The 15,126-nt window shown below is 45.1% G+C and overlaps 1 protein-coding gene across 1 annotated transcript in view; it reads left to right on the forward strand.

Annotated features, from left to right (window-relative positions):
- pth2ra (parathyroid hormone 2 receptor a) overlaps positions 1-15,126 on the forward strand; it is a 24,805-nt gene continuing 9,679 nt past the window's right edge. The window contains exons 1-5 of the mRNA XM_086145309.1: positions 1-195; positions 5,627-5,732; positions 7,117-7,227; positions 9,539-9,660; positions 10,267-10,364. Coding sequence (XP_086001435.1) covers positions 115-195; positions 5,627-5,732; positions 7,117-7,227; positions 9,539-9,660; positions 10,267-10,364 — 518 coding nt within the window. The 5' untranslated portion in view covers positions 1-114. The remainder of the gene's footprint in view (positions 196-5,626; positions 5,733-7,116; positions 7,228-9,538; positions 9,661-10,266; positions 10,365-15,126) is intronic.

The raw sequence follows: 15,126 nt of genomic DNA on the forward strand, positions 1-15,126 counted from the left end.
TTCCAGTGCACGCTCGCCGTCTATCCTTCCCCATCCACGCGTGGAGGAGCACGCAACGAGGATCCCTCCCCGCGTGATCCCCTCCGACCCCCCCTCATCTTCCACGCCTGGGTCATGCCCACGCCGGCGGGGCGCGCTTGCGCGTCCGCGTGGATTCTGAACTTTCTCCTATTCTGCACCCTGGCCGGCGCCCAGGTAAAACACACACGCACACACACACACACACACACACACACACACACACACACACACACCGCTTATTACACAGTTATAAAGTCGTTATTACCCACGGCGTTTGCGTGCGTACGTGCAGGATTGGATGACGTAACAAATCCGTGTGTTATTGCGGAGGAATCCGCTGGGTTCCCTCGCAGGAAGAGGAACCGTGGAGGGGAAACCTCCACTCACCCATCAATGAACACGCGTGGAAAAGGAAGATCTTTTTTTGGAGCAACAGGTGTTTTTGCTTGAAAGCTGCCAAAGTCCTCACTTCCGGTCCCAAAACCCTGCGGGAACATCAGCAGCTGGACTCGGAAAAGCTGTCCCAGGTTGGATTCCACACTGGCGGGAAACCTGACAGGCATGAATGAGTGAACGTCTGCATGAATATTAATTTGTGAATGAATGCTTGCACGTCTCTATTTATGTGAATGAATGAGCGAATGGTCAAAGTCTTTATACGTCACTTAGATTGTGAAAGCAGACGAACGGATGGAGATTCAATGCGGCTTTAAGAGACACAAACTCAATTTTCGGATAATGATAATAATGAACCGATGTTAGTTTTGTATTCTCGTTTACCTTATTGCTATTTTGTCTCTGATCGGTAGCGATGACGCTAAACGGCCCGGCAGTTCATTGGGCGTTTGTTTCTTTGCGGTTAAACACTTTGGATTCTTTTGGTAGCACGTCCTGCGATTGTTGACTTGTTGACTCGTTGCTCCGGTGGCGACAGCGGCGCGGAAATGGGATGGAACGCAGGAATCTAAAAGCCCAAACTCAGTGGATCTACTCCGAACCCCCTTCACGACGGCCCGTCTTCTGACTCGTCGAGAATCCGGACACCCCGAGGAGGAAAGTCCATCTTTGGGCTTCCACTTTTATTCCTCAGATGCTTCTTGAAGATCTGCATTGCTGCAGGATCTCTCTTGGTGCCGAAAATGTCCTTCAGACTCATTGGGCGTCTTGATGGTTGATTTCCTCGAGTTCCCCAAAGTAAAGACGGCGGACAAAGCAAAGTTTTCAAACCCAGAGGGGGAGATGCTTCTTCCTCACCTACCTGTCTTCTATCTGTCTCTAATGGCTCCGGGATGGTTCTTGAGTAAACAACCACATGGAACCAAAAAATGTAAATACACCACCTTCTTGCAGCCCTTTGGTAGCCTTCCTTTCTCTGGAAATGAAAGACCCAGCCGCCGCCGCCGCCGCATTTTTCTTTTTCAAAATATGAGCCTTTCTATCCGGCATTTTCGGTGTGTCGGTGGAAAGGTTTCCTGCCCCGTCGTCATCAACTTTTCTCGAGTGCGCTTCCTTCTTCTCAAAGTGCTTCTTACATTTAGAGGATAAAAAGGAAAAGGCTTTTCATAGTTTTCAGTTTGAACGGCGTCGTCTTTGTTTCCCTGCAAATGAGATGTCGCTGTTCAGCCATAACGGCGTTCTTAAATGTGGAGGGAAACCGCCGGATGGTTATTTTGCTGTGATCGCGATACGAAAAAAGCTTTTTTTGTGACGAAAATGACGAAAGAATGGCCGACCGATTGGATATGGCATTTTCTTCTTTTCCTTCAGGGGTCGCGACAGCAAATCGACTTTCTCGATCTAACACCCGGGTTCGCACATTGCGAGCGGCATTAAAAAAAAAAAAAAGACCTCATCATGTGAATCATTCACATAAAGAGACATATATTTCCAGGTCACATAGAGGAGGATCCCCATGAGCCTCCGCCATGCTTTTGAACTGTTTCCGATCACAACGCCACCTAGTGGCCCGAAGTGTGAACTGCAGCATTTCTTGTGTTTCCTATGACCTCGCGTCAACGCGTCATCTGGAAGTGTTTGAAAGCAGTGCTTTTTAATCGATTAGTAGTATTTGTGTCTGACCAGGTAGTGTTGTGAAGGTTGTGTTGGATGCAGCTGAGAAGGTTGATGTGCTGCAGCGGCCTTGATGTCACAAAAAAACAAAAAAATAACCCAAACCGAACGAAAAAAAAAAAACGCTTTCCGTAAACCATGTCCACGGTCACACAAGAAAAAAACAACAACAATAAGATATATTTCATATAACTTGTAAAGTATCTAATACCTTCCATTTTCTCATTTACCTCCATTCTATCGGCTCCCAGTGATGCATTTGAATTCGAAATATTCATTTAAAGAAGAGAATCTTTCTAAATCCTGTCGTGTTGCAGAACGGCACTGCTTATTTAATCCTGAGCCCAAAACATTTTATTGTAGCAAGTAAAAATTTGTTAGTTTCTTTTAAAATATACATGCATATGCTATTATCTGGCTTCTCCTTCCCTGAGGTGTTGCTAAAAGGAAGGCTATAAGTAGGTAAATAAGCACAAAAAATGCGAAAATACAATTTAAATAACTGTAAGGAGCAAAAGTCCTGTAAATCGTCTTGTGCTTTTGGCTGCTCCCTTCAGGGACGCCACCTCCTCCTCTAACCCTGATCTCTGTAACCTGTGGCCAAACCATCTTAGTCTGGGTCTGAGCTGCTTGAACGGGTTTCTTCACCTCTTTTTTCACACTCTCCATTGCTCTGGACTTTCAGAGCAATGAAAGTCTCCACCTTCTTTATCTCCCAATAGCCTCATCATTCCTCTTGGGTTCCTCTCATTCACACACATATATTCTGTCTTGCTGAGGCTGGACTTCATTCCTCTCCTTACCAGAGCATACCTCCACCTCGCCATTCTGGTCTCACTAAGGATCTTAGTGCCATCTGCAAACATCATGGTCCATGCAGATTCCTGTCTAAACTCATCAGTCACCACTCCAAACAAAAAGGGGCTCAGCTGACCCCTGATATTGTCCCACCTCCACCTTGAACTTCTCTGTCACACCTCATCTCTGCCTCACAGCTGGCATACATGTCCTGCGCCAGTTGAATATTCTTCTCTGCCACTTCCTCATACAACACCATAGTTCCTCCCTCTGCACCTTATCGTATGCTTTTTCTAGGTCCACAAAAGCACAATACAGCTCCCTCTGATCTTTTCTGTACTTCTCTGCCAACATTCTCAAAGCAAATACTGCATCTGTAATACTCTTAGATAAAAGTCCTGTGAACAAATGAATACATAATAATTATATTGATTAGAAATCATACATGCAACAGGGAGTCAAATCAATAAATTGTCTTCTTCCCCCACAGAGCTTATTTGGTATTATCATTTGTATTAATGTGAGTTTTTCCATTTAAAGAGTTAATAGCAATAACTAGTTGTAATATAATCATAATGAAGAGGATTTTTTTTCCCTGATTTTTTGGTGCCCCATGACGTTCAACCATGTTCCTCATGCTGGGAAAAGCAACTACGGAGTATCACGTGGGTTGAAGGTTTTTTATCATCTCTCTGCACTGCTTCACCGCATGAAGAACCTTGCTGTTAGCTATTTCCCTACTTATTTTGGGCTAAAATGTTGACATTGCTCTGCGAGCCCCGAACACCAAAAGAGCCCGGACACCTTTGTCACCCCATTTCTTGTTGGTTCTGGACATTTTGTCACAGGCCAATAGCTGACATGCGACTGCAATAACTTTTAAAAATGCCGGTTCCCAAGAAGTATCTGGTATTCCCATGTCACAGGAGTTCCTATGGAACTGTAAACAAGACCTATCCCTAGAGTATGAGAGGACATTGTCATAGGAACTGAGGACCAAGTTCCTGGTTCCTACTCAGTTTGAATGCAGGAAGGACCGGTCTAATTCCTGGAAAGGTTGTAAAGTACTGTAAAATATTAGGTAGTACTGGAAACAAATGGACGCTACCACCACAGTGGGCCACCTTGACACTCTCTTTGTGCTTTCGTCTCAGTCCTCGGTTCCTCCCTGGGTTTCCGGCGCTTAAACAAACAAACGGTCATGAGAAGCATGCTTTTTCTGAACCCCAATGGCGAGACCGAGCTTGCTAGAGAAGAATAAGTGGAATATCTGAATGAAAACATACCCGGCTACCCGCTGGAGAAAGTGGCTGGCCGATGTGGTCATGTGACCTTTTCGAAGAAAAGAACTACAGGAAGTGAGTCGTGACTGCCTTATTTTCAGCCCCGAATACCAAGTGAGAATAAAAAAAACAACCTGGTGTGTTTTCTTTTTTTTCCTTCAATGTAATCTGTAAATTGTACACTTTGCTCTCTGACTAATATGCCCGGACTTGGCATCAGGCTATTGTAATAGCAATATTACATGTTAATAGAAGTGTGCAGTTTACAGTACGCTAAATTAACATCCCTATTTTTTTCTTCCCCTATTTTTCACCTCTAAGGAGGTGATTTTATCTCTGCTGCTTTAATCAAAACATGTCTGACTGACTTTTATCTCTTTATGATACAAGAATGAATTAATTAATTTTCAGGACGGTGCAGACTATTAAACCCTCCTTTTGCAGGAAAGGCAACTAACAAACAAACCCTATTTTTTCCCGCCAAAAAAAAAAATTTGGCCGAGCCGCTTGCTCAGCGTGCCGTTGTCATGGCGGTGGCGGTACACAGCTATTAACGTCGTTCAAAGTGACGTGACGGTTATTCATGTTTAAGTAATGTGTAATAGCCGTGGCGAGCCCTGAAACCAGGCGTTAATTTCTCCATCTGCGGTTCAGCTTTAGCCGAACAAAAAACGAAGCGCCGCCCCCACAGACGCGCTGCCGACCCCTGAACATCACAGGATTGTTTTCCTGCGTCGGGCGCATTTGGGGGTGATTCAGATTCGTAATTAAGCGGTCGTTAGCCGGTCTATTAACAAAGCAGGCAGAGCTGAATATTCCACGGGGGGCTTGCAGTATGCCTGCGTGTGTGTGTGTGTGTGTGTGTGTGTGTGTGAGAATCAATAGTGGCATCTGTGTGATTCATGCAACAGATGCCCAAAAAAATGCCCATATGTGTAACAATGGGAAATGAAAGGGGCAGTTGGGTTCTAGGGTCATGCCCTGAGTTGCCCCCAACACACACACACACACACACACACGAGCACGCACACACACACACACAGTTCGTTCATCTCGATGAGACAGAGATGCCTCCCCGCCCCCCTCCTCTTCATCCTCCTCATCAGTCCCTTCGATCCAACATGCAATGCCATAAGCTTAGTTTGACATCCAGAGCAAGACTTGTACATCCGAGAGGCGAAGGGGTGGAGCCGCCTGCCGACGCCAGAACCGTTATCAATCACCCGATTGGCTTCGGAGGTCAACCAAGTCAGGTTAATCTTACTTAGCTTTACTGAAACAGACGCAAAGGGCGCTGGAGGTTGAAGCCTTTCCTTTTTAGGAAAGCTCATAGGTAGTGTTAGCGGCGCGGCTACTTTTAAGCCGTGCTCATTCTGGACTTCTCTAATCAGAGCTTGACTAACTTCATGACTTTTCCCGCTTCCTGGGGGTCTCTGGTGTTGTGCCCCCTCCAGATGGAGTTCGACGGCCCCCTCTCGGCCCAGGAGCAGATGTTCATCCTGTACCAGGTCAAACTGCAGTGCAACCGAAACCTCTCCAGCGCCGACCCGGCAACGGCAGGTACCGAAGGGGTTCGGATTCCAACTCGGCCAGAGTTTTTTAATTTCGGCACGTAAATTTTTCTGCCTCTGAACCGGAGATAAGTCCGAGGCAGGTCTGAGAGTTCCCGTTATCAACCGAAGGCGACAAATGAAAAAAAAAAGGAAGAAAGGATAAAATGAATTGAAGTGAGAGGAAAATACCAATTAGTCATGATTTATTTATTTTTTTTCATTCAAGTAATTCCTTTTTAATGAAAGTTCCAGGTGCGTCCGTCTGAAAATTAGCATTAAGCGGGGAAATAACTCCATTTGATCCTCATGACTTTGACTTTAAAAAAAAAAAAAATGAAACCCGTCGGACCGAAAGATGGGGATTCCATGGCCTCGACGATCCCGTTCATTGGGAGCTGCGACTCATCGAACGCCTCCCTGAGTGTGATTAGAAATTGATAGCGGCTCTGACAAACCTCGCCGGCGTCGAGTTTTCAGCGAAGTGGTTTCAAGCCACTGATGCAGGTTTGGGGGATTTGTACTTTCAAAGCTTGTGTTTCTGTGAACTTTCAAGCGGCAAAGACTTTGACTGACACGACTGATTTAATTAATGCCCCCCCCCCCCCTCCCCCAACCCCTTCTGGAAGCATCCACAGAAATCCCGGTCGTCTAGCCTGCTGCTTCTTTTCATTCGACCGAAACCCATTCAGATTCAGAAAGAATCAAATGTGCTTTTCCTCAGCGGCCTTGAGACGTCACAGTAATTTCAGCCCATTATCTGCTTCGCCGTCCGGCTGACAGGACTTGATGGGGCGTCCGACATGTGCAAAACTTGACTCTCAAGAGTGAGATTTACCACCAAAAATTGATTTCTGTGAAAAAAATTACATTAGTATTCAACATGTGTTATTACTACATTGTTAATGTATTAGTAACATGTAATATCCACAACAGCCGCCTGACTTTTAAATGCAATTCCTGCCACGCACCCCGTCTGTCTGAGTGAGACATCGAAGGCGGCAAAAGCCAGTGAGGTGATTTGGAAAATAGGAAGCAGGAAGCGCTTCGTAGCGAAAGCTCATTTCAGATGCTGTAAACTGTAAAATTAAGAGAGATTTAACCGCTGCTGTTTGAAATTAGTGTTTTTTTATGCATTCAGCAAAGGAAAACACAAAAAAAAAAAAAAAATTGTCAGCCCTCTGCAGTGCGGGTAATTTGCCGGAAAATCTGGAGACCTAGCGCTTATTAACGAAGCGACAGGAAATGGGATTTACATCCTGCGTCTCCTCTGCATCCTCCCAGAAAGTTTCACATCGGAGGGACTCAGTGGTCACTTTGTTGACAAAGGAGTTCTCCGGCGAGGAGGAGATGTTAGGAGTGCATGTGTTGATGTCCTCTCCTGCTCTCCACAGATGAGGTTTGCCCTCCGGAGTGGGATGGACTTATCTGCTGGCCCGGTGGTTCCCCAGGACTGGTTGCCAAGGTTCCCTGCCCGACTTATATCTACGACTTCAATCACAAAGGTTAATAGCTTCCTTCCCTTCAGATGTTCCGCCGCCGAAGGAGGAAGAAGAATCGGGCCTCAGGTTGTCTGACGGTTCAAGTGTCGAACTCGCGTATCTGAAATACCGGAGAAAAACATGACAGGGCGGAGATAGAAAAAGCTATTTTTAGTCTGTGCTGTGTTTTTGGATGGACTTCCATCCAGGCTCGGGTCTCAAGCCTCATCCTGATGGGACGAGGCCAGTAAACCTCACCGAGGTGTCCTTACCAGATGCCCGAGCCACCTCATCTGGAGGCGGAGGTGCAGCAGTTGTACTCTGAGCCCCTTCCTGATGGCCCAGATTCTCGACCTCGAAGGATACCCTCAAGGGATCCTCATGGCCCCCTGTGGAGTGACACAGGGTACGCTGGAGCATTGGGGTGACTCAAGGATGTTCTTAGGGACGTTGCAGGTTCAGATGCATCCTCTTTAGGAAGCAGTGCTCCATAGTGAACAAGGGATTAGCTCCCAGGATCTCAGTCGGCACTCGTGTTTACGGGCAGGGTGACCTTCTCGGACACCGAGAGGTGCGTAACGGGGGGAACCTTGGACCAAACATCTTGGAGAGAACCGTCAGTTTCTAAATATAGAGGTGTCAGGGAAGCCTGTGGACAAGAAATCCCATCAAATGTGCCATTCAGCAAGTGAGAACAGGAAGGGAATCTACGATTTACACATCCCTGGCTCAGAACCACTGTTTTTTTGCAGGGTGAGGCTCATCGGAGTATATCGGAGTGATGCTGCACGCAACGTCTCCAGTGTTTTGCAAATTCCTGACTCGTTCTGTATTCAAAGTACAGGCATGCTCAGCCCGTTCATGTGCTCTGACTCATTTGCCATCTGGAGCCTGCTTTTGTTTACATTGTGACGACTCCGGCCCCACCTTCTGGGGGGCCATGACGAGTCAACATGATGGTGTTCAACATGGTGTATTCACACTCTATCGAGTTTGATGATGGAAAGGGGCTGGCCATCATGGCGAGCGCCAAGTTTGGCCAAAAATTACATTTGTGCACGGCAATGTTCCCTCTCAGCTGCGCAACTGCACAATTGGGTATTGCTCACACACCCTCAGCACACAAGAAAACATATCCAGCGCAGTGAGCGTACTGCAAATTAATAGATACATACATTTTTTAGATACATTACATTTAATATTTTTTCGTATCATTTTGCTGTGTAACTCTTTGCGTGACAGGGGTCCAGCCAATCACACTATACGATGCAATTACACGACGCAGCCAGTCACGGCATCGACAGTACTTGCGCACTTGCTCTGCCCATACACGCTATATAACAATAATAACAGTGTGGCGGCGTTAAGTGACGCTAATGCTAACTGCTAACCCCTTCTCATGGGGAAATGAGCGGGCAGCGAATGTGATACGTCCACTCACCAAACCAAAGTAATAAAGAAATGCAGATCTTTTAAGTTGGAATGGCTGTCGGAGTATGTGCAAATAGAAGAACAAGCGGTGCGATTTTTTTCTATTTCGAGTGAGAAAGGTCTGCTCTGCAAAACATGCAGCGAAGCTAAAGTAGTAAGCGAGTTTTCCGATGGAAAAATATGGACTGAATGTAAGCTATGATCCCAGGTGTGATACTCGTGTGTGGTCACAGCATGCACATCTAATGCTGGGAGCAATTGTGTACTGCATTCTCTTGCCGATACTTCTTGCTCACGCATCCCCTTCCTCCCGAACAGGAAGCTATTTTGCCTCCATTAAATCGGGCGTCAGAAAAGCCTCAATATTATTGGATTCTCATCCACTGGGTGATACTTAAGTCAAAAATATGGAATCATTTTGATGTTTTGCTCTGCCATCTCATCGTAAGATGTGCGCAGAATAAGAAGGGACTGGGGGCTTAGGTAGAGTGGAACGCAATTATTGGTTCAGTGCGTGATGTTTTCTCCTTTTTTGATGGTCGGGGTCTGAATTTGAAAACCATCAAGCTGGGAAGCTGCTTGGTTTAATTTGCGAGAAGCAATTTAGCTTCAAGTTACTGTCTTTCAAGTAACTCTTGCATGTTGGGACGGTGCTACAAAGCTGCAGGCTTTTTTTGGTCCCCAAACTCTCAAGTAAATTTTTCTAAATGTGCAAAAAGAAAAAAAAAGTTTGGGTTGAGAATGGACACTTTGTTAGGAAACCAAAAAGATTTCTGCATATTCATACCAGAAAAATTGTGTCGTTCTGTTCCAGGAGCTCGTTCTCGACACAACGTGGATGGCAACCGCCGATTTTTGGGGATGCTTTCGAGTCAAAAATCTAAAAAGGAATCTTTGTTTACAGGACACGCTTACAGGAACTGCGACGCTAACGGCTCCTGGGTGACACAGGAGCACCTAAACAGGACGTGGAGCAACTACTCTGATTGCCTGCGCTTCCTTCATCCCAGCGATGAGGAGGGGAGGGTGAGTACAGCCTTTGGATTGGCTCTCCGCCTGTTGCCAGATGATGTCACCAGATGATGTTGCCAGATGATGTGGTTGTGTTGGGTAAAGCCGGAGTGCCCCCTCCGGCATCGGGGATAGGATCCCGCCTCAAGTGGAGGACTTGAAGTACTGAAGGGTCTTGAACTCCTCCACTTGGGTGTGGAGTTCAAGCCAAAAGGCGAAGGTCATTGATCTACAAGTGGATCCACGTTCCCATACTCACCTCTGGACAAGAGCCGTGGGTGGCGACCCAAAGAAGGAGATCATGGATACAAACGGCCGAGGTTTTGTCCTCAGGGTTGACTGGACCCTCCTCGGGCACCCAGGAGGTGCTCAGAGTAGAGCTGCAGCTCCTCCGCATCAAGAGCGCCCTGATGAGGTGGCCTCGGGCATCTGGCAAGGATGCCTCCCGGACACTTCCCCACTGTAAGCTTCAAGGTGCCCATTTTTCCATCTGCGCCATTGCAATGCAAAATAATTAGACCTCTATGACAACAACAACTTGTTCTCGTGGCGGCCGAATATTGGAACAAAAAGCAACCTTAGCTGTGTGTGTGTTCAAATTGTCTGTGTTTGTGTTGACAGCAAGACTTCTTCGAGCGGCTGTACCTCATGTACACTGTGGGCTACTCCATGTCCTTTGGCTCTCTGCTGGTGGCCATCCTCATCATCGCATACTTCAGGTGAGAGCTGACCCAGCAATATTTGCAATTGATCACCGATTGGCAAGTTGGTGTCGGTGGTCCGGGTAACGTGGCTGTTCCGTGGCATCTTTGGGCCTCTTGCAGGCCAGGGAGGTAATTTCAGGACGTGGAAGCGCCACACAAAAAGGCTTCCTGTCAGAATCAAACCAGGGACCTTTTAACTATGAAATAGAAGCACTAACCACTGAAGTCCTTGGAATATCTTTAGAATTTGAAAATACCCAGGAAGGTAAAGCCCTTGAGTTTATCGCCCCCAGTTGTATGGTTGGTTGTTCAATCCTTCACCTCCTCCTGCTGAATGTTCGTTGCATGGATTGTCTCCACCTGTTCCTCATGGATGATTCTTTCCCCTCTTCACATGACCTATATCTCAGGTTCTAAACCTCCATGTGGAACTCAAAAGCCCCGCCAAATTTCCCAAATACCTCTTGTGGACTACGGGCCGCCATTTTAAAACCGATTGTGATCACTACTGACGAAAAGGTCAGAGTCGGCAAGGAATGGACCAAGGAAGAGGTCCGAGCTCCTCTGGCCTGCTATGTACGCGGTTAGCTAACAGCAGATTTCTTCGATTATTCTCCTGCCATGCAGAGCATGAATACCACAGCAATTTCGCTCTACATGTTGTCCGTGTCACCTTCCTCTTCTTCTTCATGGCAGTCTGTCTATGAGTGTCCCTGAGTCCCTTTTGGGTCCCTTGCAACCTGCCTAAATGCAAAGCTAAAAGGTTACCTCAGGAGGAGGAGAAGGCTTGTTCCTCTTGAACAGAAAGTTCTTAGAAGCATTTTTTTGCATTTTTACCAGACTGTCTAGCTAATGCTGCCAAGCCGCTGGGTTGAACCAGGACCCTGTCCGATGCCTGTATCTTCGTAGGCAAGACACTGGACCTCCTCCTATTGCTCCCAGTTGCCCCAGTTGGCTAGTTGCACGGCAGCTCAGCGTTTGAGCGAAGGGGGGAGGCTTTCTACCCAGTGACGTGCAGTCAGGGGAGGCAATCTTGGAAAGAAAAAAATTTTAATGAAAAAAATAAATTATAGATGTGATTTGCACTATAAAGGTTATTTTCATTTAACTTCACCAGTTCTAGATTGTTTTTTATTCAAAACTGCTGGATTTTAACATTTGCTGTTCAACAACAGAGAAAGAGACATGCGGTGAGGCTGCAGACTATTGAGCCTCATCGTAGATTGCAGTGACGGCTTACTGCTGGCTGTATTGCTGTCCCTGCATGTCGCTATTACAATGTTTAAACAATTTTGCTACATGAACTACATTTCCAATGTACAGTGTTTTTTACGGCATATACAGTCAACAACTGTATATGCGTTACAAGATTCTTGTACTGAGCAATCAGAGAACGTCTGGCAGGAGCCACTGAGTGAGGCACGCAGTTCTCCTGCCTCATGTTAGGGGGCGCTCGTGATTCTAGGAATTCTTCTTGCGACTCCTCACCTGCAGAATACAGAGACAGCAAGCGAGAGTTAAGAAATCAACTGCAGCCATCCATTTATTATTTCCTCTTCTCACTATCAAAATGGAGGATTACATATCCCAACTTCGCCAATTTTCGAAATTGGACTGCAAAGACTTAATTTGTAAGTAAACATAAGACCATAGTTACTTTTTTTTTAATTAAATAAAGCCGGGGAAAAGCATACACCAAAACTTCAATTTTGGGCGTTCTTTATGTCCCGAAATGAAACAATGTGGAACAACGAAACAAAAAAAGAACCATACGGCGGTGCACTTAGCATATGGACGCTTAGCTCTGGTGACATACAGGCAGTTTTTAACCCTCAGCAATCCATCTCTGTTCTTCGCTATCGTCTGAGCAAGGCTTGCCAGATCTTCTTGACTTTTCACGCTAACCATGAAATACTGTAACTGCATGATCACACCATCGCTAATACCCCCCCCCCCCGCTGTCCAACATAAAATAAATGCAGCAGGCGCAACAAAAATAGGGATTCTAAGACAGTTCAGTGTTTTTTTTTGTTAATTGCATTTTTACTATTTACCACCTGGTTACATAAATGTGTTTTTTTTTTTGTGTGCCACAGTTTGTATGTGTGAAGGCCAAGGTGTGTATACATATATGTATATGCATATATACATACATACATACATACATATGTACACACACATACTGTATATTTACATACATATGCATATTTACATATTTTAACATATATAGATCAGTGACGTGCAGTCATGGGAGGCAGGAGAGGCTGTGAAAAATGAAAAAAAATGTATAATGAAAAAAAAAATTAAATTGTTATTTTTATCAGTGATTTGCACCATAAAGGTATTTTTTAATTGAAAGACGTCAAAGACAACTTTGTCAAAGACTAGTCATCGCTGCTTTTGTTCAGAAGTAGTAGCGCATGGATGTGATATATAAGTAAAGGTTAGATCATAAAAACTTTGATTTTTAAATTAAATGCGCTTTTTTTGTATGCTACGGTTTGTAGCAGTGAAGCTGATATGACATTTTAAACATTATCCATCATCTGCTGCCAATCAAATGGATGAATAAGCTACTCTGTAGGGTTCATATGTTTGCGAATCTGATTGTGATGAAGTCAGAGCCTCACCAGCCATGAACCTCACAGAACGTCACTGCTTGTGTAAAAGTTGTGAAAGAACCCCCCCGTCCTCCCGATCTGATTAAACATTTGTCTTACGAATGCATTTTACCGCATAATTCAAACCGGGGTGATTAGTTAGCATGGAAACGCTAAAGGTCGATCTCTGCCCCCCCAGAGACTGAAATCTTTCGGTGATTAGTCGATAATTCCCCCCTCCGCTTGTTTGTATTATGCAACGCGGCTCAAGAAATCCTTTAATTTGAAGCGATGTTCTGCTAAGTCCTGCGCGGCATTTGGACGTTGACTGTAATAGAAGGCCTTCGCTGCTCCGTGTAATCGTAGTCGGCCTGTTTAAGTAATTAAATCTCCCAAACTATTAGGAGGAGAGTTCAGTCGAGTGAATGAATGAGTGAATGAATGAATCAGTGGGTCTCGGTGGAACTGACTGAGACGTACGCTCATTGATTTCATTTCCCGCTCGGTTTTCTTTCAATTTTTTTTCGTAAATCAGAATTCAGGCGGGACCCGTGCACATGTGTCTGTGCGTTTGTGTGTGTGTGTGTGTGTGAAGGCATGCAGGAAATGGCTCGGGGAGCCTTCCTGTATGGGATCCATGGGTTCCTAGATTTCCTCCCACCGTCCAAAAACATACAATGGCTTCTTTGGACATGTGAATGATTGTTTTTCTCCATATTCTGTGTCAAAGACAGGGTGAATGGTTTCATATCTATATGATGTGTGAATGAGAGGGAAAATGATTGTCTGTCTCCAAAATGACATGTGAATAAAAGAGTGAATGCTTGTATTTTGATGATTGAGTGAGAGTGAATTCAAGATTTTTAATCATCATTGTGCAGGCACAGTGAAATTTTGCAGTGAGAGCTTCCGGCAGGATTCAGAATAGACAGGCTTGATATATACATAGTGCGAGGGCGTGAGAATAGTTTAGACCATAAGTGTCAAACTCAAGGCCCGCAGGCCAAATGTGGCCCGCCACGTCCTTTTAAGCGGTCCGCGACAACATCTTAAAATAAATGCATGCATTGAGCATAAACTACATTTCCCACAATGCTCCCCGATCATGCTACATGCTAAAGTGATGGCATCCTGCCATTAGATTGCAGTGCATCCACATCAATGCGATTTTCAACAAGTGGAATTAATAAATATAACGATTCCCAAATGTCCAAGAAGAGAAATGTTGATGCAGATGGAAGTTTTAAGAAAGATGGGAAGGCCAATAATTGTTTGTGCTTCAAGGAGAAAAAACAAACAAACATGCCTTTTGCGTTATGAAGCAGTGTCGGTCACCCCTCCAGAAAAACAACAAATTGATATTGATATAAAATAATATTTTTCTTTAATCACTTGGATAGATTGATCATTGATTGATGGAGTAATGTGGGTTTCATAACCTGACAATATAAAAGGATTTTTGTTGTAACAGAGCAACAAGTAAACTGGTAATTTTTTTTTTACATCAATGCAAATGCATATGCCACATTTTGAATTTGAATGAGTCATAAATTATTAGTTATTTAACATGAAGGAGTAGTTACATTTATTTTACATTACATTTGGTTACTTTTAGTTACATTTATACTCTTACCGTTGCATGTGGATCTCGGTGAAAATGAATTTGACACCCCTTGTATGTAAAGAAGGACATGGTAAATACATTTAGCAGCAAGATGGGTGATATGAACTATGGTTTAAAGTGCAGCTTAGTGCAAGCAGGTGTTATGTGTGAGATTGTCTCTGTGGGGGTGGAGGATGGAGTGGTTGTCAGCAGGGGGGGGCCTTGTGTTAGTGCGTCTGTGTGTGTGTGTGTGTGTGTGTGTGTGTGTGTGTGTGTGAGCGCTCTGCCAGAGGATGGGGTGTGCGGTAGCTTGCAAGGGGGCGAGAGTTTGCTTTTACAGCTCTTGGATAGAAGTTGCTTTTCAGCCGAGAGGTGTGGGGTTTTTCGATTGTCCTGTATTGCCTTCCTGATGTGAGCGGCACAGACTGTTGCCTGGGTGGGTGGCATCCGTTAAAATGTTTATGGCCTTTTTCTGCGTCCAGATCCGTCGCTGGGCTCTCTTCACCGGGTGTGAGGTGTTGAGTGGTTGAGATGAGATGTATTTTTATCATCCCCATGTGTGGGAAATACACAT

Source organism: Fistularia commersonii, chromosome 4 (genome assembly GCF_037954325.1).
Source record: "Fistularia commersonii isolate RoL2024-O1a breed Wild chromosome 4, RoL_Fcom_v1.0, whole genome shotgun sequence".
Classification (NCBI taxonomy): domain Eukaryota; kingdom Metazoa; phylum Chordata; class Actinopteri; order Syngnathiformes; family Fistulariidae; genus Fistularia; species Fistularia commersonii.